At 42.1% G+C, this 26,395-nt stretch overlaps 3 protein-coding genes across 7 annotated transcripts in view; 2 read left to right on the forward strand and 1 right to left on the reverse strand.

Moving 5' to 3' along the window:
* The window catches only part of LOC132989370 (dysbindin-like), a 63,543-nt gene that overhangs the window by 11,263 nt on the left and 25,885 nt on the right, over positions 1 to 26,395 (forward strand). The window lies entirely within an intron of this gene.
* Positions 100 to 7,417, forward strand: irf10 (interferon regulatory factor 10). The gene is made up of 8 exons (XM_061056961.1): positions 100 to 1,452; positions 4,084 to 4,279; positions 4,525 to 4,601; positions 4,811 to 4,868; positions 5,423 to 5,527; positions 5,617 to 6,003; positions 6,257 to 6,375; positions 6,866 to 7,417. Exons 1-8 carry the CDS (start codon positions 1,276 to 1,278, stop codon positions 6,917 to 6,919), a joined length of 1,173 nt encoding a protein of 390 aa, XP_060912944.1. The 5' UTR covers positions 100 to 1,275; the 3' UTR covers positions 6,920 to 7,417.
* Positions 7,418 to 26,395, reverse strand: zmp:0000000926 (uncharacterized). 5 transcript variants are annotated; one of them, XM_061056956.1, is made up of 4 exons: positions 24,075 to 24,284; positions 14,256 to 14,432; positions 9,863 to 11,609; positions 7,418 to 9,193 (listed from the first exon to the last, which is right to left on the reverse strand). In XM_061056956.1, exons 3-4 carry the CDS (start codon positions 11,447 to 11,449, stop codon positions 8,729 to 8,731), a joined length of 2,052 nt encoding a protein of 683 aa, XP_060912939.1. In that variant the 5' UTR covers positions 11,450 to 11,609; positions 14,256 to 14,432; positions 24,075 to 24,284; the 3' UTR covers positions 7,418 to 8,728. The 5 variants fall into 5 exon arrangements, with proteins under 5 accessions (XP_060912939.1, XP_060912940.1, XP_060912941.1 ...); XM_061056957.1 differs by lacking the exon at positions 24,075 to 24,284 and adding an exon at positions 12,783 to 12,852 and having other exon boundaries at positions 14,256 to 17,588; XM_061056958.1 differs by lacking the exons at positions 14,256 to 14,432; positions 24,075 to 24,284 and adding an exon at positions 26,262 to 26,395.

Consider the following 26,395-nt stretch of genomic DNA (forward strand, 5'->3'; position numbering starts at 1 on the left):
GTTTTAGATGTAGGCTAACCAAACTTATGTCAGACTATGTGCTCAGACAAATTGCACTTTAAATGAGTTTTGTGGATTGTTATAATGAGCTGGTTATTTGGATCCTGTAATGCAAAATGTTTTATTGATTTTTAAAATCTGAAATGTTCTCTTAGGCATGTAATGTCACAATTAGACAATAAGACGGGTTTACACTGCCCTCTGCTGGAGAAGCCCACACATTACAATGTGTCCGACACACATCGTTATATCATACTCGAAGCATTTTTTTTTTATAGGCCTACATCTGCTTTATTGATTTGAACTTTGTATTTATCGTCCTCCCGCTCAGTGACTTTAGGTGACCTGAAGAAAGAAACATCTTCAGTCAGCATCATAAACCCTGCGAGGACAAGGAGGAGTGCATGAGAAGAAAAGATCCTTACACCTACACACTTTCGTTTTCACATACGTTTCGTTATGATTCCCCCTGGTAGGCCTATATAGGCCCATATCTCTATGTGTGTGTATGTGTGACTGTCTGTGTGGGTGGCTGTACTTCTTGTCGTCTATGTGATTAATATTTAGTGTTGCTGTGCCACAGACCACGTGCTGATTTCTATAGGGACTAATTGAAGTGGAATCTATTAATTAAAAAATCATTCATTTGAATAACAGTTTTCTGGGCTATGAAAATGGGCTGTCCAGGAATAACCTTTTTTCTCTCCTTATATTGCTTCAGTCTTGTGTTACAGCAGTAGTCTATAAGGACAGTTTGTGTGTTGGGTTTTGTGATCAGTGTTAAAATAAAAATTGTGGCTCTGCCTTGTTAAATATTTTTTTACTGTCGCATTTGCAACATAGCTTGTTTCTAAATTACTTTTGAGTTAAGACAGTAATCGAGTGACGTGTGCTGTGTTGTCACCTCACTTCATACCTTAGGTGGAAATTATTTAGCCTACTTAACTTTCGCTGCACCTCAGGAAGAGGGGGAAACCGAAAGTATGAAGTAAACTCACGGCTTTCGCTTTCGCTACTTAAGATCGCACTTTATTTTAAGTGAGTAGTACTGCATTTAAGTTTGCGAGGAGGTCTGTTTGTCTACATCTTCTTGGAGTGTAATAATGATAAATTAGGCAAATATATATTTGGACTAAATCGCTTTAGAAGCTGGAGCAGATTTTGAATTACTTTTATTTTCAGTGCGGGTTGAACGTGATTAAAGCGCTGCTGCTGTGCACATGTGTCTCTGGACGTTTGAAAGTCCGTTTCTGTTCAGTAAGACAAACTGGTGCGATGAACATGGAAACAGGAGCAAAGATGCACATGAAAGAGTGGCTGATCACTCAGATAGAGAGTGGGAAATATGAAGGACTGTGCTGGGAAGATGAGAACAAAACTATGTTCAGGATTCCGTGGAAGCACGCAGCCAAGAAGGACTACAGGCAGACGTCGGATGCAGCTCTCTTCAAGGTCAAGTCTTTTTTATATTCCCTTTCTATTTATAATGTGAATTTAAGTGAAAGGCGCACAATGCGTTTAATCCATTGTGGGAAAGAAATGAAAGCAGATACCCATCAAGATGTTAAGTCAGCAGGTTAAAACGAATATTTTTTGTTGTAAATATATTAAGGCCTACATAGAGGAAATAAATTAGTTTTGACCTGTTAAACGTAAACATAATGTGTCGTGCTAAAAACACAACAACTTAAAAGACAGGAGTTATAAGTAATACATAGTCTAGTCGAGATGGTGTTGTTACTTAAATATCCTTTTAATCTTGTATTTAAATATTTATTCAACCAAAATTATTATTTGTATTATTATTACTCTTCTTTATGTTAATATTATTATTTTTTTTTTATATATACTTCACGTTCAAAGATGTCTTTTGTTTTGTTCTAGAAAAACGCACAGATGTGTGAATGTGTCGTCTTAAATAAAAAATAAAAACACTTCTTGAAGATAAGTGTAGCCCATAAACCCCCTTTTGATAAGTTACCTCTCAGTTGGTTTATTTGCCTAAGCGTTGGATTTTGTTCACAGAATGAAACGTGTCTTACACTGAAAATTTCCTTCCAATATTTCACTGTGAAAATCAGGTTAGTCACTTGATGAGCGTTTGGAAAGGGTTGAGTGTCTTTCTGTGCCTCTTCACAGTCCTCAGGAGGCAGACAGCCTTGAGTGAATGGATGAGGTTAAATGGGGTCAAAAGACTTTTCAGATTCTCCGTTGATTCTTTGTCTGCTGCTTTCATTCACTGAAAGGTGTTTAATTTTCTTTAAAATGTCTAAGTCATTATTAATTGACATCACATTTGATAAATGTTACTTTCAAAAGGTATCACATTTTCAAGCCATTACAAGAAAGTTGATTTTTACATTGAGCTAATGGTTGTTTTAAATAAGGCTTCGATGTTGAAGTCAATTGTGTACTTTATAATACAAAATAATTGAAAAGAAGTAATATGAAACAATGCCTGTATTGAGAGAAGTAACTTAAACCCTCTACTTTGAAATATTTAATGGGCCATGGGGCTCAGTTGGTAGAGTCGTCACCTCTCAACCGGAAGGTCGAGGGTTCAATCCCCCGCTGGGCAACATGTCCGATGTGTCCTTGGGCAAGACACTTAACCCTGAATTGCTCCCGCTGCTTCAGTGGCAGTGTATGAATGGGATGAGTTACTTCTGATAGATGATACTACATAGTGATCACTACCATCAGTGTGTGAATGGGTGGGTGTGACTCAAGTCCATTTACCATTTACCATGGCTACACATTACATGCACCAGATCCAAAACTGTTTTGAATCAAGTAATCAATAATTTTAATTTAAAGAGCCGGATCACACACCACAATTCTCATAACTCTTTTTCGTTAGGACTGGGTCTAGACTGAAACTCAGAGTGCCAACTTAATAAATACTTGGCAACTCACACTGATCTAAAAATATCATTTTAATGGTAGGAACCTTTACCTTATCAATGGCAGGTCCATATCAGCTTTTGATCTGCAAGGAGACCCAGCTTTAACAGGCAAGACAAGAGAGCACACAAACTCTGGGACTATGTGCATTAATGGTCTCGTCCAGGGCAAGCTCGAGCATACTGTTAGTCTAAACAAATAAGAGTGTTTTAAGCCCTTACCTTTAAAAGTGGAGATGGGGGGGGGGGGTGCTTCATGAATCATATTTTTTTTTTAAAGTATTTTTGATACATTTTTGATAGTATAATTGAAAAAGCAGTTGCAAACCAGTAGTGATACATTCATCATAGCAGTATATTTGAGTATTTTTAGTCAGGATTAAGAGTCCACCATAGCGCAGAGGCTAAAGTTGAAAATTATCTTCAATACAGAATAGAGGACTTCTATCTGTACTTTTCCTGCTAGCTAGCTTAAATTTTTGTTAACAAATTAGTTTAATCTTGCTTCAGTGATAAATATATTTGGGTATCATCTGCATAACCAAGAGTGTTTACAGTTAATATTACCTAGGCTGTAATGAATATATAAGGTGAATAGAATCGGTCCTTGCACCTAACCTTGTGGAACTCCATAACTGACTTTGGCAACATCAACATTGTTTTCGTACACAAACTGAGATGGATCTGATCAATAGGAGTGAAACCAGCTTGATGCGGATCCTTTAATTCCAATTAAGTGTTCCAGTCTCTGTAACAGGCTGTGATGGTCAATTGTGTCAAATGCAGCACTCACTAGCTAGCTAGCAGGGAAAGTACAGATATAAGTCCTCTATTCTGTATTGAAGATAATTTTCAACTTTAGCCTCTGCTGCCTCTGTGCTACGGTGGACTCTTAATCCTGACTGAAAATACTCAAATATACTGCTATGATGAATGTAGCACTACTGGTTTGCAACTGCTTTTTCAATTATCTAAAAGAGAGGCAAGGTTAGATATAGATGTTTAGTATGTGTTATGTTATTTTTTTTAATTATGTACATTAACTTTGCTGCTCTCAAAATGCTGTGGGTGACAATAGAGCACCATACAGTTTATTTCAGGAATATATTTCCAGTTAAGACACTACCAATCAATGCATTTTTTGTTGTGTGTTGCCCATCTACCATTTCTTCACATTCAGGCTTGGGCTGTGTACAAAGGAAAGTACAAAGAGGGGAAGGATAAAGCCGACCCCACCATGTGGAAGACTCGTCTTCGATGTGCATTAAACAAGAGCGCTGACTTCCAGGAGGTCCCTGAACGCAACCAGTTGGATATCACTGAACCCTATAAAGTTTACCTTATTGTGCAGGACAGTGAGCAAGCCAAGCCAGCAGGTGAACACAAAGAGTGGCTGTGACTTTTCTTGTCATCTTACTGACAATATCTTAGCTGTTTAGTACCTTTATCAGCTGTGTACGCCTCATACAATTTGTACTAAAATGAGTGAGAAAAGATCATAAAGAGGAAACAAAATATTGAATAAAAAATCTGTACAACATTGTGTAAGAGCCTTGTTTGAGTTCCTTTTAAACTTTTAATTTAATTGCTATTATGTTTGTGTCAACATGCTTCTCCACAGAATCTCAGCAGACAAAGGATCAAATCATCATCCCAGTGAAGAAGTCACCAACAATCGCTGGTTTTCAGGAAAAACAGGTAATACCCTCCTATTTTTAATGCTACTGCTGAGTCTGAAAAGTTCAAATGATATTTATAGGAGATTTAAATATAAATACTCTTTTTATTCATTTGGCAGAATCTGTATCACTTTAAATTGTTTTTTGATTTACACTCTTTCAACTGTATGGATCTTTAGCTCTTTACATCATACTATGTTGACCTAATGTTGGTTTGTGCTTTTGTAGCTTCATTATCAGAAGGATTCATTTCAAGAAAGTAAAGAAGAAGCAAAACCACTGACTGGTAAGAGCTTAAAACATAAACTGGAACTGTTTAGTGTATATTGTTATTTGAGAGAACATTCCCAAAGATGTCAGAAAGACTTATTTCCCTTTAGAGTAAGACCTCATCCTCACTCATTTTGCTTTTGATCATCAGCATTGTGATGTAGTCTGCCTGACAAAGCAAATTATAAAAAAATACTAAATTATTGGTTATGAAAAAAAAAAAAAACTTATCTAAGGAATTCCGTTATGTCAAGTCACCATATACATTGCTGAATGGACGTGTCAGCTACAAGTAGGACCAGTGCAAGATAATCTCTTTATGAATCTGACAAGGACACATCAACACACTACACCTCACTACAGCAGAAACTCCTGTGTGTATATAATTCCAATTTACAAATATTTATTGATTTCATCAAGGTAACTCATGGTGATAAAATGTTACAAGTAAAGTCATTTTAAAAAAAAAAGACCAAAATGTAACGTTGCATCCCCTTGTGGGATATTAATGTACATATTAGTATTGATCATTTTCTAATTGAACTACTACCATGTTTATTTTTTCTTTAGGTGATCTAATGAAGGAGCACTTGTATTGTGATCTTACAGGACAAATACCTCAAAATCAAGACTCTGCTCCAATAGCCTTCATCAGCCCTTCTTTGACTATAACAGGTAAGAAAGATTATTGGATTACACACAGAAACGTCATGTCATTTACCTTTCACTGTATGTATGACACATGTTGCATTTGCTGTGCTCAGACTTTCGTTTGCAAGTGATGCTGTTGTACCAAGGCCTGAGGGTGATGAAAGTGACCACCACGAGCCTAGATGGGTGCTTCATCCTGCAGGGCGATGTCCCTGTGGGTAATGAGCGGATCTACGGGCCCTGCACTGCCCAACAGCTCTCCTTCCCCTCCCCAACTTCTGTATCTCTGCCCCTGGCCATGGTGGAAGCAATGAACCGCCTCCTTTGTCATCTGGAGAGGGGTGTGCTTTTATGGGTGGCCCCAGATGGGGTCTTCATTAAGCGGTTCTGCCAGGGCAGGGTGTACTGGAGTGGTCCCACGGCCCAGCACACTGACAGGCCAAACAAACTGGAGCGAGAAAAGACCTTCAAACTGCTTGATACGCCCACATTTCTCAATGGTGAGGAAATAAATGCTCAAAGTGTCTAAAACACACACAGATACTAACAGCTAGTAGAAGCTGTTTTCATTTGTTAGCGTCCAGGTGGTCATATAAATCTGCCTGGAGCAGAATATGATTTATTTCAAAAGATGCATTCATTTGGAAATGCTTGGAGAAAAAAAAGATCCATTTTACAATTCTTGTCTCTGCAAAGAAGCAAAACATTTACATAATTTTAAATCTTGATTTTCACTGATGTTTTTGTGAACAGAGCTCCAGAGCTGTTTACAGGGTAAGGGTCCTGCACCCTCATATGAGATCGAGCTCTGCTTCGGAGAGGAGTATCCAGACCCAAACGTACCTAAAAAGAGGAAACTGATCATGGCACAGGTGGGTGGAAAACAGACTAAGAATCATAATTTTTGTTTTCGTATTATTATTTTTTCAAATGTACTGTGTGTAGGATTTTGTTGCATTTTTTTATTTGGTTTAACTTTTTTTTTTTTAAATTATGCTCCTCCTCACTCTCTTGACCTTGCTTTGTTTTTTCACTGTATTTTGTGTTTAAATTAATCTATTAATATTTAAAGTAAAAGGAAGACATACTCTCAGAGTGGTGTTGTGTATCTAGTATTGGGATTTGCTTTAAATGGTGTCAGCCACACTGAAAATTCTCAAACGTTGACTTAGATTTTTTTTTTTACCGTTATGACAGATTAAAAAGTACTGGCATACCAATTGTTTGATCTTAAACAATCGCAGCAGTACTTCATATTTCCTGTGCTGCCTGTGAGTTGGCGCATATCTGCGGTTTTTCGAACCAACAGCAGAGGTCCTCATAAGCATACTGATTGTGCACTACATTGTGTCCTGTGGTTAGGTGGTGCCCTTGTTTGCTCTGGACTTGCTGCAGAAGTTTGACTTGAGGAATTGAGGAGAAGGGGCAGCACTAACACAGACGGAACGAAGATGTAAAAAGGCGTAGAGGGCTTCCCTGCACCAGGGCAACCACGAACAACTTAGAAAGGGATTGTGGATTCCGGATTTCATCTGTCATCCGCTTGACAAGACACTCTACAAGCAGAGCCACAGAAACAGAGAGCTGTCAGTGGAAAAATGTAAATAAATGATGCAGAAAGAATGAAAATGCTCCATTGTAGACTGTTTTGCAATGCTTGTGCAAGAGTTTTATCCTTTAAGTTAATCTATTATTTGATGATTTTTAACTGTCCTCCATGTAGCTAGACCGACAAAGTGCTGGAACAGGAAGCATTTGTTTGAACCAATAAAACAGGTTGATAACATGCTTAAAATGTGAAATAATTTCCTCCATTATGTGTTAGTCTACAGTGAGCGCTCGTGTCGAATTATCATAGAAGTTTGAAGTAACCTGAAAACGCAAGAAGCGAATAAATTGACAACTGAAATGAAATCTATAAAGCTTTTTTTTCCTTTATTTCTAGCGAACATCATTTAACAGATTCACAATTTTTAAAAATATACATTTTGTAGCTATAACATTTAAAAAGAAAATCAACAGGTAAGGTTTTCTTTCAAAAAAAAGAAACACGAAAACTAAAGTGAGAGAGTGTGCTGAATCAGAGGAGATACCCGTATCTGAGTTTAAAATACTTTCATCGTTTTCCCTGCCTTCAAACAAATACAGTACGTAAAAAAAAAAAACGAGATGGGAACAGAAGTGTACAGTACACAGGGGTCAAGAGTATTCACAAAGCATCATGTTCCAACGTGTTATTAGCACCATTACTCTTCAGCCACACTGTACTTTCTACTCTCTCCGTCATTCAGTTTTAATGGAAAATCACCATGAGTGTCGAGGCATTGTGGCACAGACCTGTCTGTGTGGGCAGGATTGTCTGTTACGCAGTTTTCATTAGTGTTCTCCCTTTCTCAGAGCTAATGTTAAGAACATATCGGAGGGTAATGCCTTGATGAACAATTGTTTGTAATGACTCCCAGTGATGTGAATAAAAAAAGGCGAAGAGTTACTCATACATTCACCTTGCCTGCCTAGGCTGACATGTAGCCATCAGCTGAGAAGCAAGAAAATTAGGAAATAACAAGAATGCATTTGCAAAACTGACAGAGAGATTGCATTAAATCTTTTTAGCATATTTACTGTATATAACATTTGTAATGTAATATATATAGTCAACTTTTGTTCATATACATATATATATATATATATATATGTATATATATATATATATTTCTGCACTTCATCAATAGGGCTTACTTCCATTACACTAATTGAAAAAAGATACCCTGCAGATAACACTGTCAGTAAGTAGGTGTGCTGGACAACCATTACAAAAACAGAGTGAACACAGACAGTGCTTGATTGTCTCACTAAATGTCTTCGGTGTGTCTGTAAGGAGCTTTCCAGAGATCCTTCAGCTGCTGCTCCTTTCAGGGCTGTGCTAAGTATAGTTTAGGAAAGGAAGGAAAGGAAAGGAAAGGAGAGGATAGGAAAGGAGGTTAAGGGAAAGAGGGGTAGAATATGGCGGACGAGGTTCAACTTTTGGGCAGCAGTGTGGACACCCGTAAATTGTGTTTTCTATTGTTTTTTTTATTCCTTCCCTGCAACCCTGCCTTGAGGTCTCGCCATTGTTTGTCTTGGTTGGTGCAACAGAGACAAGGAGGGTGTGTATGTGCCTATATGTATTTATGTGCATGTGTGTGTAAGTGTGCATGTATACATATGCATTTCCATGTTTTTTTTTTACTGCCACTTCATCAGCTTTGAGCCATGAGGTAAATCCAGGAGACTTTCATCAGTTCCAGTTGGGGGGAGGGAGTCCGGGGCAGACCAGCGCCGTTTGCGATGACGTGGCTGCTCCTGAAGGGGGGGCTCTGCGTCCTGAGCGCCAGGAGGGGCAGGCACCGTTGGAGGTGGGTGGTGAGGAAGAGGCGGAGGGGGAGGCGGAGGTGGCATCTCGTCCCTGTATGAGCTGCTTGACTCTCCAGCGACCCTGGAGGGGACTTGCGTTCGATGGGACCTGGAGCTGGTACGCGTGTGTGTTCGGTGGGTTTGGTTGGCTGTTGGGGTGAGGGCCAGGCAGACATCCCCCTCCATGAGCTGGCGGCAGTGCAGGCCGTACAGCTGTGAGGTTCTCTCGGGACAGCAAGAAGACCAGCCTCGGTCCTGCACAAAGAACGGATACTCCACCAAGACCTTCAGTAACTCCTACACAAAACCGGAACATTAATACACACTCAACCTCTGTCAGTCATTTATTATTACCACAATCTGTCTGAATCTGAGAAGATCACGGTGAACTGCTGCTGCATCTGGGACTGATATGCAATACGTATCATCTTAGGTAGGTATTTATTTAATGGACCGGGGTTTGATAAGGTACTTTGCAATTGTCTGTGGATGATGTTTACAGTAAATGGCAGACAGCGGATCACTCTAAGTGATATATTTTGGACAATTTCACTACTTGGACTTTTCGACAGTACCAGCTCTGTTATCATACACATGCAGTCAATTGTATTGTGTCAGTTGACTGGGGAGCATATGGTGACCAGTGCACCTTGTTTTAACAGGAAAATCCCACAAAAAGTGATTTCAAGATTAGCTCACCAAAGTGCTGTTTAGAAAGCCAACTGATGACAGTAAGATACGATAAGATTATACAAAATCCCAAAGGATACGATAAAACTTCATTCATCCCAAAGAAAATGATTGTGCTATGTTGCTACAACATTACAGCAACATTACAGCAATGTACCTCATACAACACCACTTTAAATAAATCCTTTAAATCCTTTGTTTATCATGTATCATATTGTGATTATAATTCAATGTAGATATCTCTAACTGAAGCATGTACGGAAAGAGAGAGCTCACCTGAGTGTCGAGGTCTGTGAGGTGGACATGCAGGTGGCTGAAGCCCTGAGAACTGCTGGGGGAAATCAGCAGCACAGTGCAGGTGCTAAGGTGGAACTCTGGCGAGGTGTCGGCGCTCCTCAGGAAGTCCTCTGTCCGCAGCTCCTCCACCCGCTTCAACCGTCCGCTGGCCAACTCTATCAGAGACCCCTTGGTGAAGTGAGGTAGGAGCGTGGGGGGAGATGGGTGAAGGTCCGGGGATGAGGCGTGAATGTGGGAAGGAGAAGACTCTCTCCCTCGATCTGTGGCTCTGTCCCGCCGTCTCTCTCGCGCGGCGTCTCTTTCTTGGTCATGTTGAAGGTGCTTCTCTTTGTCTTTACCTCGTTCCCTGTCCCTTTGTGTGACCTTGTCTCTGTCTCTGTCTCTGTCTCTGTCTCTGTCCCGGTCTCTTTGCGACCTGTCATGGCTGTTGGGCAGACCAAGTGGGGAGTGTGGGGAGTTTCTGAGGTTGTGCTGCCTGTGGCCTGGCTCCCTGTGCAGGTTATACAGAGGTGATCCTGAGGGGCTGTACAGTGGAAAAGTCTGGGCTTGGGGGCTAGGGTGGCAAACCGATCCCAAAGAGTAGTAGATTTGGGCTTCAGCTGGTGTAGCCCCTAAGGAAGCTAATAGCCCCCCTCGACTGGGCCTGGGGACTGGCCCCAGGGGAAGAGGACTAGTGGGGAGTTGATTTGAGCTGGTCTTACCTATCCCATGTCTGACCTGCAGTGAGGAATGTAGCTCAGGGCCCTCTTGAGCTTGAGAATCGGACAAAAAAAGCCCTCCAGAATGGACTCGGGAGTTTAAATCTTCCTGCTGTCTCCGTCCTCCATTGGTGTGAGAGCTGTGAGGACTGATGTCCAGCCTGAGTCTACTGCTATCATTTCCATATTCTCCTGTGAGCAGATGCCTGGAAGTTGAAGCAGTCCTGCTGCCCGGCCCGTCCAGGCCGTTGGGCCTCTTAACCAGGTACCGATGTCTAGCATCAACCAAGTTCCGATCTTGGGCGTATAGAGATTGATGGCCAAACAAGTACGATGGGGAGAAGAGAGAGGAGCTGTTTTCACGCCGGCCGCTGTTGATGTAGGACCACATCTCTCGGGAATCCGCCGGAAAGGGAGTCTTAAAGGAGGAGGCAGAGGAGGATGGTGGCAAGGAGAGGGGGCCGTCCCCTCTAAGCCAGCTGGAGTGGTGGGGCAGGGGTAAGGAGAGAGCATCTTCTCTCCAGGCGGGAGACCCTGAGCTCCTCCTCTCGCCAACTGGCCCTGGAAAAAGGGGGAGAGAAACAGAGGGGGAGTAGCTTAAGTGCCAAGGTAGGGGCAGGGGGAGGCCCGGTGCTGGAGCAGGAAGAGGTGGAGGAGTATGTAGGAGATGGGGGTTTTGGTTAACCAGAGCTCGGTCCTTTTCAATGGCCTCCCTGCCTCCCTCTCCTCCCCCTCCGGTGGACCGACTCCGGAGCGGCACAGGGGGTTTAAACTCATCCAGGGGGATGTGGTGCTCTGTCGATCCTTGACGAGACTCCCTTTTCTTCGGGGGGAGGCACTCTTGGCCGCGGTCGGGGCTGGGATTCATGGGTAGGCTCCAGCAGCAGTCGGGGGGCCCCCTGTGCGTGGGTGTTGGCTAGGTCACATGGGCCTCACGGGAGAACGAGGGGCGCAGACAGAGGGGAAGGCTGCTACACAGCATCACTGTCAGATCACTGTTGATTATTTTGTACTGAAGCACCACTCACCTACAGGAGAGGACGGACAAGGACAGAAACAGAGATGAGGAAGGTAAGAAAGGAGGAGATACAGCAGAGAGAGAAGCAAAAGGGATTGTGTGTGGACATAGGAAAATACAATCTGTCAGGTCCTGGCATCAGTTGTTGGTAAGACTAAGCTGTCAGTCTGGTCTGACATGCAAACAAACATTCAGCTGCATCAGACAGATGGAGAGTGACTGCCTCATATAAACTACTTTAAAGGTTAGAAACTCTTAGCTTTCTGATTGCTGTCGCTAATTAGTCATTACCTCTGTGCACTGCGGTGGGACTGAAACTACCCAACTTACTCGTTTCATTCAAACACATTACTCCCACATGTGGGCTAAAAATATCATTTGCAGCCGATGGAGTTCAGAGGCAGTGAATTTTGTTTGCCTTAAAACACACACACACACACACACACACACACACACATACACACACACAACGCACTTGCAGCGGGAGAGTTTTCATCTCTGACTCTCTGGGGATGATTGGAATATGTAGATATGTTTTTTGTACCTCTTTCATGAGCCACCCCCGTGACACCTCCGGGTGTTCTCTGTGTTCTATAGAAGCTTACTACTAGCACCCCCCTACCCCATTTTCTTTCAGAAGCACACGGACAGCAGCAGACACACAAATACTCCCTCAGGCGGCAGTACTTACTCCCCCAATGAAAGGCAAAGCTGGTCACCACCCACCCAAAAGCTGACAGAAGCACTGTTGATATTGCCACCAGTTGTTGTGGATACAGGATCTGTGTCTTTGCATATTAATTGTGTCGCAGCAGGGTTGTGGGAGAATGTGTTTGGAGTGTTCATGCATGTTTGCCATGTTTGTGTGACTTTTTTTTTTTTTTTCTGGAGGAAATATGTGAATGTGTTTATTTGTTTGGGCATTTGTGTGCCTGTGTGTTTGTATTCGAATCCTCGAATGTGTCAGAGATTTTGCTGCCTCGTTTCATTCAGTGAGAAGTGCGGGGGAGCTCCACTAATTCTTCTCCAAACATTTTTTAAAAGGAGCTCTTTTGAAGTGATGGATGCCGCGCCGACAGCCCAGCTGTTCCCTCCACCACCACCTCTCGCCAACACCACCATCGCTGCTCCCGCCGCCGCCACAAAACTACAGAACCATGCTGCCAATCAGCCCCGCACTCACCCGCACGTCTGTCTCAACAGCCTTCCAACTCCCTGCCGTCTCACCATCCGCCCCACTGTCACCATGGCAACTGTATCCACACACACACACACACACTTACAGTCAGCTATAGAGGTTAGATGGGGATACTCCATGGAGAGGCGGGTAAACTGTTGCTCATCAAGTGACTTGGTCCAAAAACAGAATAAGTGTTAGAGTGTAGCAAGCTGTTTGTACATCTGAGTGGAAAACTGAAGAGTGGGCGCTGAGAGGAGGGAGATTCATTCTCCTAGACACTGACAGGACGGATGTCATGGGAATAACACGGGAAATATTTATTACAATAACTTACAGGCCAATGAAAATGGTTGAGTGCTCATATAAATCCGTGTTACCTTATAGGCCAAATTGCTGCGTTCTTTTTTTTTTTTTACTCAAAGATAAAACAGCCGCACTGGGCCAACAAAAGTCATTTACCTGTCTGGTTCATAAAAGTTTGTATTTTTAATATGATTTAAAAGCCTTTCGACTGCAGAAACCACAACAATTCATTTTATAAATTTTTCCTAAAACGTTTATTTTAAGTTTTTCATTTTTTTTATGAAGTAGAATATTTTATTTTATTTAAAATTATATAAAAAACATAATAATGATGATTCCTGATGATAAAATAAATCTGTTAATACTAATCTGAAAAAAAGCAATACAAAAAAATCACAGAATAAGGAAAATCATGTTACGAAAAGAAAAAAGAAATGCAACACGCAGTTGACAAAAGTCTGATTTAGTTTTGCCTATGAACTATTTGTCTGCTAAAGAACTTGTCAACGATCTAGATCTCTTGTTTGGTTTGAGTTGTTTTGTCCTCAGATGACTCTCTCTGACACCCTCGTCTATAATCTGAAAGCTTTCATGAAAAAGGTTGTCAAAACAGACCTAATATAAACTTGCCAAAAAAGTACAAGAAAACAAAGAACACAATAGTGCATGTGGAGGAGTTAGCAGAGAAACGTCTTCTAACAGAACACTCCTACACTGTGCAGACAGACATGCACACAGGACTGGAGTTTAGCTGGGGATTCTTCTGTGCTCTTTGCATTTATAAATAAAATCACACTTTTTAAAGCATTAATGCAAATCATCTCAAAAGCTCTTAAAAAATGTTCTAATACTAATTACATTTTTTTTTAAATTTGTTTTGTATATGCAAATGTTTGAAAAATGCCTGCCGCCCTTTATCTCATCCCGCCTTTTCTTGACATGCATTTCTCAGGAGAACTATCAAACTAAACTCACCACTCCTGACCTCAAAACTAAAAAACAGAAGTAAAGATTAATTTGCATGTTTTTCGATTAGAGCAGCCCCAAATGAGAGCTTAAAGTTGGTAATTGCAACTGAAATCAGTCGTCACCGGCTCTTTTATTGGATAACATGTGTTTAAACAAGCAGACAGGTTGAAATAGTTTGTAGTTGTGATGTGAAGTGAGACTGACCTTAGTGCCGGCTGAGCAGGCGTCCCAGTGTTGGCAGTCATTCATATTCCAGTCCTCCCAGAGGGTCAACCCACTCCTCAGCTCCTAACTGTGCTACACTGCTTCTCCACAGCACCACCACCGCCAGCTACAACACCCGCAGAGAGCAGCAGCCTCCAGCTACACACTGCCTCTGATCTGTGTACGCATGAAATAACACCAGCGAGCCCACCAAACTGAGGGAAAGAACTGAGAGCCTGCTATCCGTCTCTGTGACTGTTGTGTATGTGAGTGTGTCTCAAGAGTGTGTGTGTATGTGTGTGTGTGTGTGCTTGTGTGTGCAAAGGGCTGAGGAAATGAGTAATATCTAGCAGTGAGAAACATGTCTGCTATGCAGAGCCACACAGGCAGACCAGTTGCTGCTGCCGCCCACTTGCTTTAATCACTGTGAGTGATACAAACATGCATACACACATATATGCATGCACACAAACATACACACACTAACAGTCATGGGTGCAGCACATAGAGATTATATACTGGACAGTATATGCGGCCTTTGTACTGTCTGATGGTTTGCTTTGTTTCATAGACTTTTACCTGTTAAATTAAGCTTTTCACAAGCAATGTCATTAATCAATTAATTTATCAATCAGGAATCAATTCATAGTTGTACATTTGAGAGCGGACACACAAGAGAAGGAGAAATTAAGAGGAGGCAGAGAGACATTTGATGAAAGACAGGGAGGGACGTGGTAGGAGGCTCATCCTACACACTCTCAGACTTAGGCTTTTGGTGCTGCCTCTGACTCAAAACTAAACCTCATCAAGCACACACACACACACACACACACACACACACACACTCTGAAAAACACACACATTCTCTCTAAAGACCGACACTATACTTGTTCTTTTTGTTTCTCTGTAGCTTCATCGGAATTTGTGTCGTTTGTTCTCATCAAAGCTTTTGTTGACTCGCTCATACGAATGAATCTGATTCGACTACACAAACACAGAGATTTACACATAAAAAACCCAGTCGCACCGGTTCATACGCTAACAGGAGAGCTGTGAATGATTTGCTTCAGTGATTCAGTCAAGTGCAAACAGGAGTATGCTGGTATGGCTTATTAGGACTGCATTTATGTGAGAGCAGTGTCTCTTTTCCACAGCAAGAAATCAAAAAACTGTCAGTAGGGGAAAAATAAAAAGCTTTTCAAAAATAACAAACAGGCCCCAAGGTTGAAAATGCAACTCTCTGCAAATCAACCATCTGCCCCCAGCCAACAAAAAAAAAAAAAAAGCCAAGGTTCGGGCAGCAAATACCAGTGCAGAAATGTAATACAGGAATAGGAACAAATTGGAGCAGAGAGGGAAAATTAATTTTAAAGGATTAAATGACACAATCAAACACTTACTGGTGGTTAATTGTAAAAAGCAATCTTTATTTTCTTTCATTACTATAAGAGCAATTTACCCAAGGTTTCAAGCTCAGAGCAAAAATCCAGACTTGTATCCATCAACAGTAAATTAGAGGTTAACCTTGTCTAACTTCTCAACCTCAATGGAATGGAAAGTTAATCAGACTTGGAGGTGTGTGCAGACACATCAGACTGAAGGCCACATCGAAACATCCTCACAGCAAGGCAACAATTGCCAAGAAAGTCTCCTGTGACATTTAGGTGGAGATTACTTTGATTCCTCACAGTGAATGCTGTGTGCAGACGATGTGTGCTGAGGCTGTGTGGGCATGAGCGCTGTCTGCTCTGCTGTAATTGTGTGGGTTCATTATGAGCATCACAATTACCAGAGTGTAAATTTACATATTCTTAAATCATGAAGCAGTTTGGATTAATATTTAAAAAAAACCTCTGGGATTTTCTTTTTGTGTGTGTGTCACAATTCATTGTTGTAAGGATATAAAAAATGAGAATATGTTTTCACAGATGACATGAGCACAGTAAATTCAATCCTTTACATGTTAATATCTATTCATCAAAGCTGATCAATGGGCCTGTAACTGTAGGTGTCTTAATTACTCATACAGCTTGTTTAGGAACACAACATTGTTTATTTCACTCTAATTCTTATTTTTCAAAGTTTTACATACTCAACAATTATTTTGACAGTTTTGTTTCATGCATACAAAAAAAAGGTCTCCTAATATTTTTTCCCATGAAAACCCAAAACAACCTTCAATCACTTCTAATGCATCAGATGCATCTATATCATCTTTGTATTGATATGCCCAACACAAGGTACAAGAAAGGTTCCCTCATAAATAACAAATAGCTTGATTAAAACTTAATCTGGCAAGTAAGAGAATAAAATGTACTTTGTCCATAATTTAATAACAAGGACGGATGTACATCATTTTAACGATTTTATTGATTGAAGAAAAGATTGAATTTGCAGTGAAGGAATTAAAATAATTGATTTTTTCATAATGCAATAATCAAGTCTGTCCTGTTACAGACATTTATTATGAAATAACTGAACAATCTATCTTCAATATGAAGCTACATAAATCATAATCAATTTAGACGTAACAGTTCAGTCATATTGAGAGAGAGAGAGAGAGAATAAAGCGAGGACTGGGTTCATCAAAGGGTGTTTTCTACAATATGGAAATATAGAAATGACTGTTGTGCTCTTCTGCGTGTATACTTTGATATTTAGCATATTGAACACACGCACGCACGCACACACCCACACACACAAATATCCACATGAGCAAACACAATCTGAAATCCTACAGCGCTGTCAATCATTTAAGGCCCCATGCCGACATTTGATGCACTCTCTCTCCATCTCTTCCCCTCTAATTCTGTCCTTTGTCCTTGTACTTTTAAATACATCATGAAAACACACACAAACACTCTCTCTCTCACACACACACACACACACACACACACACACACACACACACACACACACACACACACACACACACACACACACACACACACACACACACACACACACACACACATAAGCATGTGCTTGGTCAGGGCCTTAACAACAAACTTCACAGGAGCTGGACTAAACTCTATAAATTAAAGTAAGGGAGATGTAAAAGAGCAAAAAGGGGTCAGAGGCTTCTTCAGGTGAGACATTAGAGCGTGGAGTCACCCCCGCTCCTCAGCAGATTACACTCAAAATGTTTATGTCTCCACTTTTGGGCCTGTCTTTTTAGTCCAAAATGCCCTTTAGCATTGTGTTTTTGTTAGTCCTTTCCTCGTGCGTAGCCTTGTATGGGGTGTCTGATCATGTTTCAGGCTGAGTGTGGGATCTATGATGGATGTCTGATGCAGCAGAAATTTGTTGCTGAATGTAACAGATCTGAACAGAAGGGGGTAGGGGGGTGGGGGTAGAGGAGAATGGAGGAGGAGAGAGGGGGGCGGGGGGGGGGGGGGTTAGAGGACACAGCAGATAGATAGAAAGCTAGACAGATAGATAAATATAGATAGATACATAGATGGACTGTGCAAAGACAAAATAGACAGAGAGACTGAGTTGGAGTTGGAGTGTTAGAGGGAGGAGGGGGAGGAGGAGGAGGAGGAGGAGGAGGAGGAGGAAGGAGTACTACTAGCCCTGTGGTGGATTACTCTCTAAGGAGCCGGCTAAGCTGATAAAGGACAGGGTGATACGGGCGATAGCTTAATGGGCAAAAGGCCAGGTCAGCCTGGTCACCGCTCTGACCCATTCTTCGACAGGATGAGCCAGCAGCCCTGCCCGCAACAGGCTCAACCACAATGAGGATGGGCTTATGGCTCAGGAATTACTATTAACACCCACACACTCACATATTACTGCTCTCACACACACATTAGAACAGAAACATGCAAGCAAAGACTCATTCCAAGATTGATTCTTAGTGCAAAATGCGCTCGCTCATGACAGACTTGAAACCCTTGTGAGGCACAAATTGACATGAGGGCTATTCTTGATTAAGGGATAAGACTGAAAGGGCGTGCAGCAGATTGAACAGAATATACCGCAGGATATGAAAAAGCCTTTTTTTTTAAAAAGGTGCTGCTTGCTAAACATGGAAAGAAATGGCAGACAGAGTGGAACAAAAGGAGCTGAAAGAAGAACAGTGCGAGAGATGCAGACAAGAGGGTGAGGCCTGTAATGTATTGCTGGGTTAATCCCTGTGAATCCTAACTTGTAAAGGCCTAAGGCAGGCTTAGTATAGTTCTGGGAGGAAATCCCCCTGTGTAGTGGTACAGGCCATTAGCCCCTAGGGTATAAATAGGGCAGCTATGGCTCCTTAAGCTGGCTTTTACGCAATATCAGTTAAAAATATGACTTGACTAATTACATGCAGGTCAGCCAGTCAGCAGAAGCAAAAAATTCCTCCACCTTGTTCTCCTCCTTCCCTGACCACAGCAGACTACCGCAGTGCTCCTCTCTCTCTGTGTCTCTGCTGCTGCACATACACAGACATACACTGCACATACCAGCATGCCTGCATGCAGAGGTCAACGGGGGAACAAGTGGAACCGTTAGCAGGTATTCTGCACAGGTTGTGGCTGACACTTCCAAACTCGGGTGTTATGTTGCTGTCATTCATTGACATTTAAGTGTCTGCTCATAGGAGTTTCATTTTTGCACTTTTCCACCGCCTCAATCTGATAAAAATGCCTGTTGTGCGGCTTCTGAGCCGTGCAGCTATAGTTACATCCACAGAGAGCTGACTTTTGTTTCAATTTGTAAGCTGTCAAAAGCACCACAAACAGATAAAAAGAAATGTGAAACAAACATCAAATGTGCCACTATTGGTTGGTTGGCGGCAATTCTTGCATAACTGCTGTGATGTCACATACCGCTGATGCACAGTCATGCTTTTGTGTTCCTCGTCTTTCAGCTCACTTGTTTATTTTTGCTAAATTAGTTTTCAAACTTTTACATGCTCAGCTTCAGAGGCGCACAGGTAGCAGTCTGCCTCTTCCTACTTTATGATTAGCCCAACTCAGAGCCCTTGATGTGAGTTGTACTCTCACGCTATGAGATCAGTAGCTTATGAGGGGAGGGGGGAGGGGGGGGGGGTTTGGAAGAAAAGAGAGACTCAGCGAGCGAGAGCAAAGTGTCTGATGGGGTAGAAAGATGGGGCGAGGGGAGTGTGTGTGTGTGAAAAGAATTGGGGGGGATTACTTTCATTCCAAAGATTTGCTGTTTTTGGCACCATTCCCCTTCAGACTGCCAGTCAAAATGGGTTTGTGTTGGTTCTCTGGTTTAACAGCAAAATGTCAGAAAGCTGAAAGCAAAGTGATGACATCTCCACGGAGAGAGAGCATGGCCAGGTCTCCCATTGGCAGCTCAAGTGCCATTCACTTTTCTGAGAGACTGTCTAGACTGGCTTCATAGATACTGTCTGGAGTACCTTTATCATTGCACTGTATTCACTGTATTCAAGGCAACATCGCTATGCACTGCCATTATTGCTTTTGTTCTACAACCCCTCCCACACAAAATCTGCTGCCCAGTCACACACACACACACACACACACACACACACACACACACACACACACACACACACACACACACATGCAAGCACACAGGCATGCACACACACACGGTCACAGCCATTAACTCAACACATGGCTTATGCTGTTTGTTCTAAAAGGTGCTGGAAATTATTTTGAAAAAAAAAAAAAAAGGATTGAGTGGGTTTAATACTTGTTTATAAAATGAAAATTAGGGAGAGTCCCACTCCTACGTAAGAGAGCACCATTGTCACTCTGCAATTTGATAACCTCTTTTAATTATTTCCACAAAAAAAAACTTTAAAAGTATTTAAAAACAGAGAGATCTTTTGATTGGTGATTTTAATGATGTGCTGTAAAAAAAAAAAAAAGAAGTTAATGAATAGGGAAGGATTGCAAGGGTAGGAAAGGTTATAGACAGGCTATAAAGGCCACTATTGATGCTATAGGCTGCAGGATGTCTCAGATGTTACACCTTCTGTACTGTGATACTGTGCAATATATTGGGTTTGTATATATTTGATCTGCGTGTACAAGAGAGCAGATTATCTTGCACAGGTTCCATCAGGCCTGGCTGAATAACTGTGGGTGTAAGCAGTGGGTGGCAGGGTTCGAAGGTCATCAACCCCTAATGTAGATGAAGTGTGGAGGAGGAGGAGAACATCATGCTTGATCATACACAAGGGTTAGTGAGTCAGGACCGACGAAAATGATCCGTATGAACAAACAGCTGTTTGAATGACTCTGAAAACCGACTGATTGCAATTTTTGCATATGCACACACGCACATTTACACGCACACACTGAAGTCACTTAACATGAGTAAGGTAAGATAAGATCATACTTTATTGATCCCCAGAGGGGGGAATTCAGGTGTTGCAGCAGCATACAGGCAAGAAGCAAGTAGTTAGTACAAAATAAAAATAGAATGCATCGAATGCAAGAATTCATCCTATGAAATATCACTTTTCTGTTACGGTACACCCCGACTGACTAGTGTGTCTGTCACCTTTAAGTAGTCTGGCACTGTGTCAACTGTATTCAGACGCCTGCCTATGTTTGGGATTATTCATCACACTCCTGGCTCCCCGTTTAGCTCCCAAGTCAATTCTCAGAGCCGTCCAACTGTGAGCGAGCTGATCTGGGAACAGTGGCCTAGCAGGTCCCATTGGTTGATCTGAAAGTGGCTAAAACCAAGAACTAGCTCACCAGAGAAAAACTAGAAAATTAAAAATGTTTCTTACTTACTTACAATGACCAGATTTTATTTGATATAGAGGCAGTCTTGTTTGATTGTCTGTTCATTTTAAACAATCGAAAATTACAAGACGCACTTTTCAAACTCATTTAAGGTGACAAGAAAAAATCGGAGCTTATGTTAGGACTGCACAGTTTTCAAATTTTTTTTTTAAGATGGCCTCAGGTTCGACTCCCCTTATGTTTCCTGCGAGAATGACGTGCAAGAAATGCGAGAGACACAAATGTGTCATCGCCTAAAGGTGGGACGCTGAGCACAGTGAGAGTGACATGACCTCTAATGAACCGGTGGTTTCTTAAATGCTTCACCGACAACAGGTTTGTTCAATGGGTGAAAGATGTGAATTTTCTCTGGGATGACATATAGCACATACGTCTAAAAGAAATACACATTTCAAATAAGGTAATCATGAAAAGTCTAGTCTCTGCATGAATGTATCTTTAGCTCTCCAAGTTTTCCCTCTCTTTCTTTCACTTTCAGTCCCTCCAGCCCACCCACTCTCGGTCTTCCTCTCTGTCTTTCCCTCTCACTCATCTGGCTGGGTGTTTGAGAGCGCCACACTCAACGTGGGTGAGAGTGCTAGAGTAGAGTATATGACTGTCAACACAAGGTGCAGGGTGTGTGTGTGTGTGTGTGTGTGTGTGTGTGTGTGTGTGTGTGTGTGTGTGTGTCTGCCTGTCTGTGTGGTGCTGTAGGTGGAGAGGCACAGCAGGGCGTGAAGGAGCGCTGTGATAATGACAGGCCATGAATTATATAACATGCAGATTGCATAAGGAGAAGATTATTTTAGGTCCAGATATCGAGGATGTATAAGTAATTTTTTTTGCGTGGGTGAACAGCACTATGCGCACCTCTAAGTGCACGGATGTGCGTTAGTGTAAAAATGTTCTGAAATGTGCTCATTTCGTGGTTTCTTTTGAGGAGTGTGTGGGTGTCAGCAAACTAAAGTGTATTATGTGTTTGTAAGAGGGGGCATGAATGTTTTCAGATTTCTTTCATAGCTATCTGCATATCAAAACAAGTATGTGGGAATGTTGGCACATTCGCATACAGTGTGCATAGGGGTGTCTTTATTGCAAGCTCCCACTCATTATCACTTCTAGACTTCAGAGAGATCCACTTGAAAAGGGCTGAGTTCTTGCGTCGGGTGCAAACCTCGTAACTTCTCGTTTTGATGATTTTCTTGTTAGAGCTTGTGTTGGGAGAATACATGCTCCTCTACAGGCAGAACAAGTGTTGTGACAAGTGTCGGCTGCTCGGTCACAACGGTAAAGTCCTATAGGATGTGTTGTGTGGAGTCACAGAAGTGAGGCAGAGCAGATAGAGTCTCCGTGTGCCACTGCCTCCTCTGTGCGCCTCGCTCCATGCATGAGTGTGCCCCTGTAAAAATAGACCTCTTAAAGGGCCAGCAGCCACTCAACCTTCTCCCACAAGAGGCCTGTTCTGCTCTTCAGGGTGACAGTACTCTAAGAAACATGGGACCTGAGAACATGTCTCATTCAGGCCGCAGAGAGAAGTTGTATTTCTGTTTCCCATAAGAAATAGAAAGAAACCTTACATTCAGTTTCTCTTTGTCAGCTTAACATCATTCATGAGGGGAACCTCTCTGGTACACAGCCAGAGCTGTAAAATAAAGCTCCAGGTCTACCCAGCTAGTCTGAGTAGGTTTAAAAAAAACAAAAAAAAAACTTATGAGAGATTGGAGTTATGAAGCCCCCTGACCACATCTTGAGGCAAAAAAAAACTGTCACACATCAGAGTCCCTACAACAACATGAAAGTGACAAATACAGTACCAGAAACTACAAGCAAAAACCCCTACCAGCATATGATACACACGTTGTAATTGTGCAGCACTCAAAATGAGCATTTCGAGAAGCAATCACTCAGTGACACAGGACTTCCTGTGCACGCCAGCAGATCGTCCTCATAATTGAAATAAGTGAATTAAGTCAGCGGGGACAAATGTTGTGCGTCTCACTTAAAAGACATCTATAGCTGCGAACTGTTTGAACCTGTGAAGTGTTCCTATAGGCAGCATATGGGGTATCACTGCAGCAGACGGACAGCGCCTGCCGGAGCAGAAATAGACATGCAGAAATCATAATCATGCACTCTGACGTAGTAGTTCTCCATCCAGAGTGGCGAGAAATGAAGAGGGATTCATTAAAAAACATTGGTTTTGCGTCCCCAAAGAGAAGGATGCAAAAACCACACATTTCAAGTGTGTTTTGAAAGGGAGAGTTATTAAAAATTTAAGGTGACGTTTGAAGTTCTCAAAGTGAATGTTTTCTCATTCATCCTGCGCACTGGTTGAATCAGAAGTTGGATTTAAGACGCCTGATGCACCTGCACATCCTCCCTGTGATTGCATGAGATCCTTTCAAACTAGACCCCCAACATCTGCACCGTGTATTTATCCCTCATCCTCCTCCTCTTTCCAAATTTTCCCTGACTCCTCTTACCCCACCCCTCGTCAATCTCATATCCGTGCCTCCCAGTTTAGGCGGGCTCCTCCAGGGCTCCTGGCTATCTCTGGACCAGGGCTATTTAAGCCCACTGCTCTAATTCTGAAAGTCCTGATCTGCCATCAGTCTGAGTGATGGACCTCCACCTCTCTCTCTCTCTCTCTCTCTCTCTCTCTCCTCCTCTCTCTATTTCTTTCTCACTCTATCTGTCTGTCTGTGTCTGTCCTCTGCACACACTCCTTGTCTCTGGATCAGTCACACTCTTGTTCACACTCTCTCTGTTATTCTCTTCCACGCGCACAAACACCCCCACACACAGGTGCCGGCTTACATGAGTGTTTACAACATGCTCATGCACACACTACAACACACGCTCACATTTCAGACATATTCTCCCACTATAATTAACACAGCCCAATCACTTTTTAGAATGACATTCACATACTGTACTCTTAACTCTCAAAACCTGTTTCCTATGAGCATTCAAGACACACAGCGCGGTCTGTTCATTCTAAGTTGCTCACACACCTGAGTTCCCCACTCTCTCTCTCTCTCTCTCTCTCCCACACACACACACACACAGACACACACTCAGAGGAGGAAGCGGTGTGGTCACATACCTCGCCGGGCGCCTTTGAGTAGCAGGTAGCAGAGAGTTTACTCATTGGATCAGGAGGCAGCAGGCACGTAAGAATATCCAGTTTTGAGACCGCTATTCTCTTCCTCCTCTCTACTGCTCAGCCTCCCCTCCCTTCATCCTATTCCTGCCTCTCCTCCTTCTCACTCTCTAAACGCCTCTTTGCGCTCTCTCTCTCTCTCTCTCTCTATCTCCCTGTGAGTGCGCTCTCTTTCTCTCTCCCCGGCTTGCTTGATCTCACCCACCCCCCCACCCCTCCCTCCCTTTTTCTGTCTCTCCCTTTCACTGACACACACACACCTTCTATCTGTCTCCCCCCTTACAACTTCAATGTCTTAGTTTGCGCTCTGACACACGCTGACACTTGATAACTTTTTCTTTCCCCTGCCTAATATGCTCTGCCTCTCTCTCGCTCGCCCTCTCCGGGAGTGTATAATTAGACAGAGCTCAGTGGTAATACAGTCAGGCTCATTGTGGGAGCCTTAGCATTGCTGCTCATGTTTGGCTGATAGCCCAGCGGCTTCACTCATTAACCTCCCTGGAGCTGCAGAATGGACCGGCCCACGGCTCGCGCTATTTGCTGCAACACCTCAGCCTCTTAGCCCCAGCAGCCAATCGCAGCCCACGAGGATGATGGCAAAGGTGCGCTCACAGGGGCACCACATTACCGTAGGTGAGAGAGCTAATCATAATCACAAAAGTATTGACATGTTAAGGCAGGTGGAGGTGTAATTTCAGCCGGTCAAACCTGACACATCGCGCGGCTTCATCACAGTCATAAGTTCCCTTTTAGCTTAATCACTTGATCATGATGTGCGTGCAGTGGCATCATGTGCTTTTCTTTCAAGCATGAAACCACAAAAGACCGCTCACACATCTTATTGTGAAAGCACAGTGAGGTATGGGAATGCCCTGTGTAATGTAGCAATAAGTCATATGCTCCCTTAACTGTACTGCGTGCCCCAGTTCCCATCACGTATGACCTGGTATAAACTTTCAAGAGAGGCTTCCTTTATCTCACTAACATGGCCTCTTTAAGAGATGAAAGTTGAAGAAAAACAAATGTTACTGTTCCATTTTGACTAATTAAAATTCTTTGGATTAGATTATTACATTTTTTTTTTTTTTTACAACAGCTATATCATACATAACTCTGTCTGATCCAACCGTCTCACTTAACTTATCTATTCGGCACATTTCTGACACATTTATAATTTGACTTCTTACATGTGAGCGAGCACTTCTACTATCTTGTTTTGGCTTTGTCATCATGGCCAAAACATTTGACTCAGGTCCAGAGCTGAGAGTGTCAGGACAGGTCAAGCCAGATCGCATGAGCAGCTTACGTGAGAGTGATCTCTCAACAGCACAATGTCAAAGGGAATTGGATTCTACGACCTGCCAAGTGTGAACTTTATTTACCTGTGATCACGGTCATCCATGCTGGATTTAGAAGTTATCCATTTTTATTGGTAAAATTAGGATATGCTCACCATTTTTTTTTAAATAGTATTTTTAGTCACACCAACATTAAACTGTTTTTTCAGCATAGCAAAAGTCAAAAATAATAATAATAATAATTCAGGATCATTTCCTAAGAGTTTGTATCTTGAAAGGTTATTAAGCAGCTGCATGATATGATGTTTAAAATACATGAATATAGGCTTACCAAGGAAAAGAAAGCAAGCAAAGGAGATCAGAAACTGTCTTCAAGAATTACAACAGATTCATTCACGACCATCCACCCAACACAAATAATGTTGTCTTACAAGTAGAAATGAAAATGAAGAAGTGGATCAGTCACACCAAGGATTAGACTCTCTTAAAATATACGTAAAAACAGTCAGAGTGTAAACTTACTTAGCTAAAGGTTTTAGCTCAAAGCGTTCCTTTTTTCTAAAGAAAATTCTGCCAAGGATCTTTAAAAGTTATATCACACTCAAAGAAAAACATAGTTTATTGTCATTTCTCTTTCTATGATCATATTTTATATTAAATACACTGATCTCCAGGTATTCACAGTCATCAGGTTTAGTTTGTTGTTCCACTGAACATAGTGCGCAGCATGATTACATCGGCATCAGATCCTTATTACCTTCATTACCTTTATCATATTTTCTTTTTTAAAGTCTCGTAATAATCAGCGCTTTTGTAAAGTATTATGTCTCACCTTAGTTGAAATGTCTTTGTCACACTTTACGACTCTTCTTACAGATAGACGTGTAAGCTTAAGGATAATTATTTTTGTTCTGTAGGCATTAACAAAGGTCATCACTGACTTCATGCCGAGTGAGCATTATGTGT

Source organism: Labrus mixtus, chromosome 15 (genome assembly GCF_963584025.1).
Source record: "Labrus mixtus chromosome 15, fLabMix1.1, whole genome shotgun sequence".
Classification (NCBI taxonomy): Eukaryota; Metazoa; Chordata; class Actinopteri; order Labriformes; family Labridae; genus Labrus; species Labrus mixtus.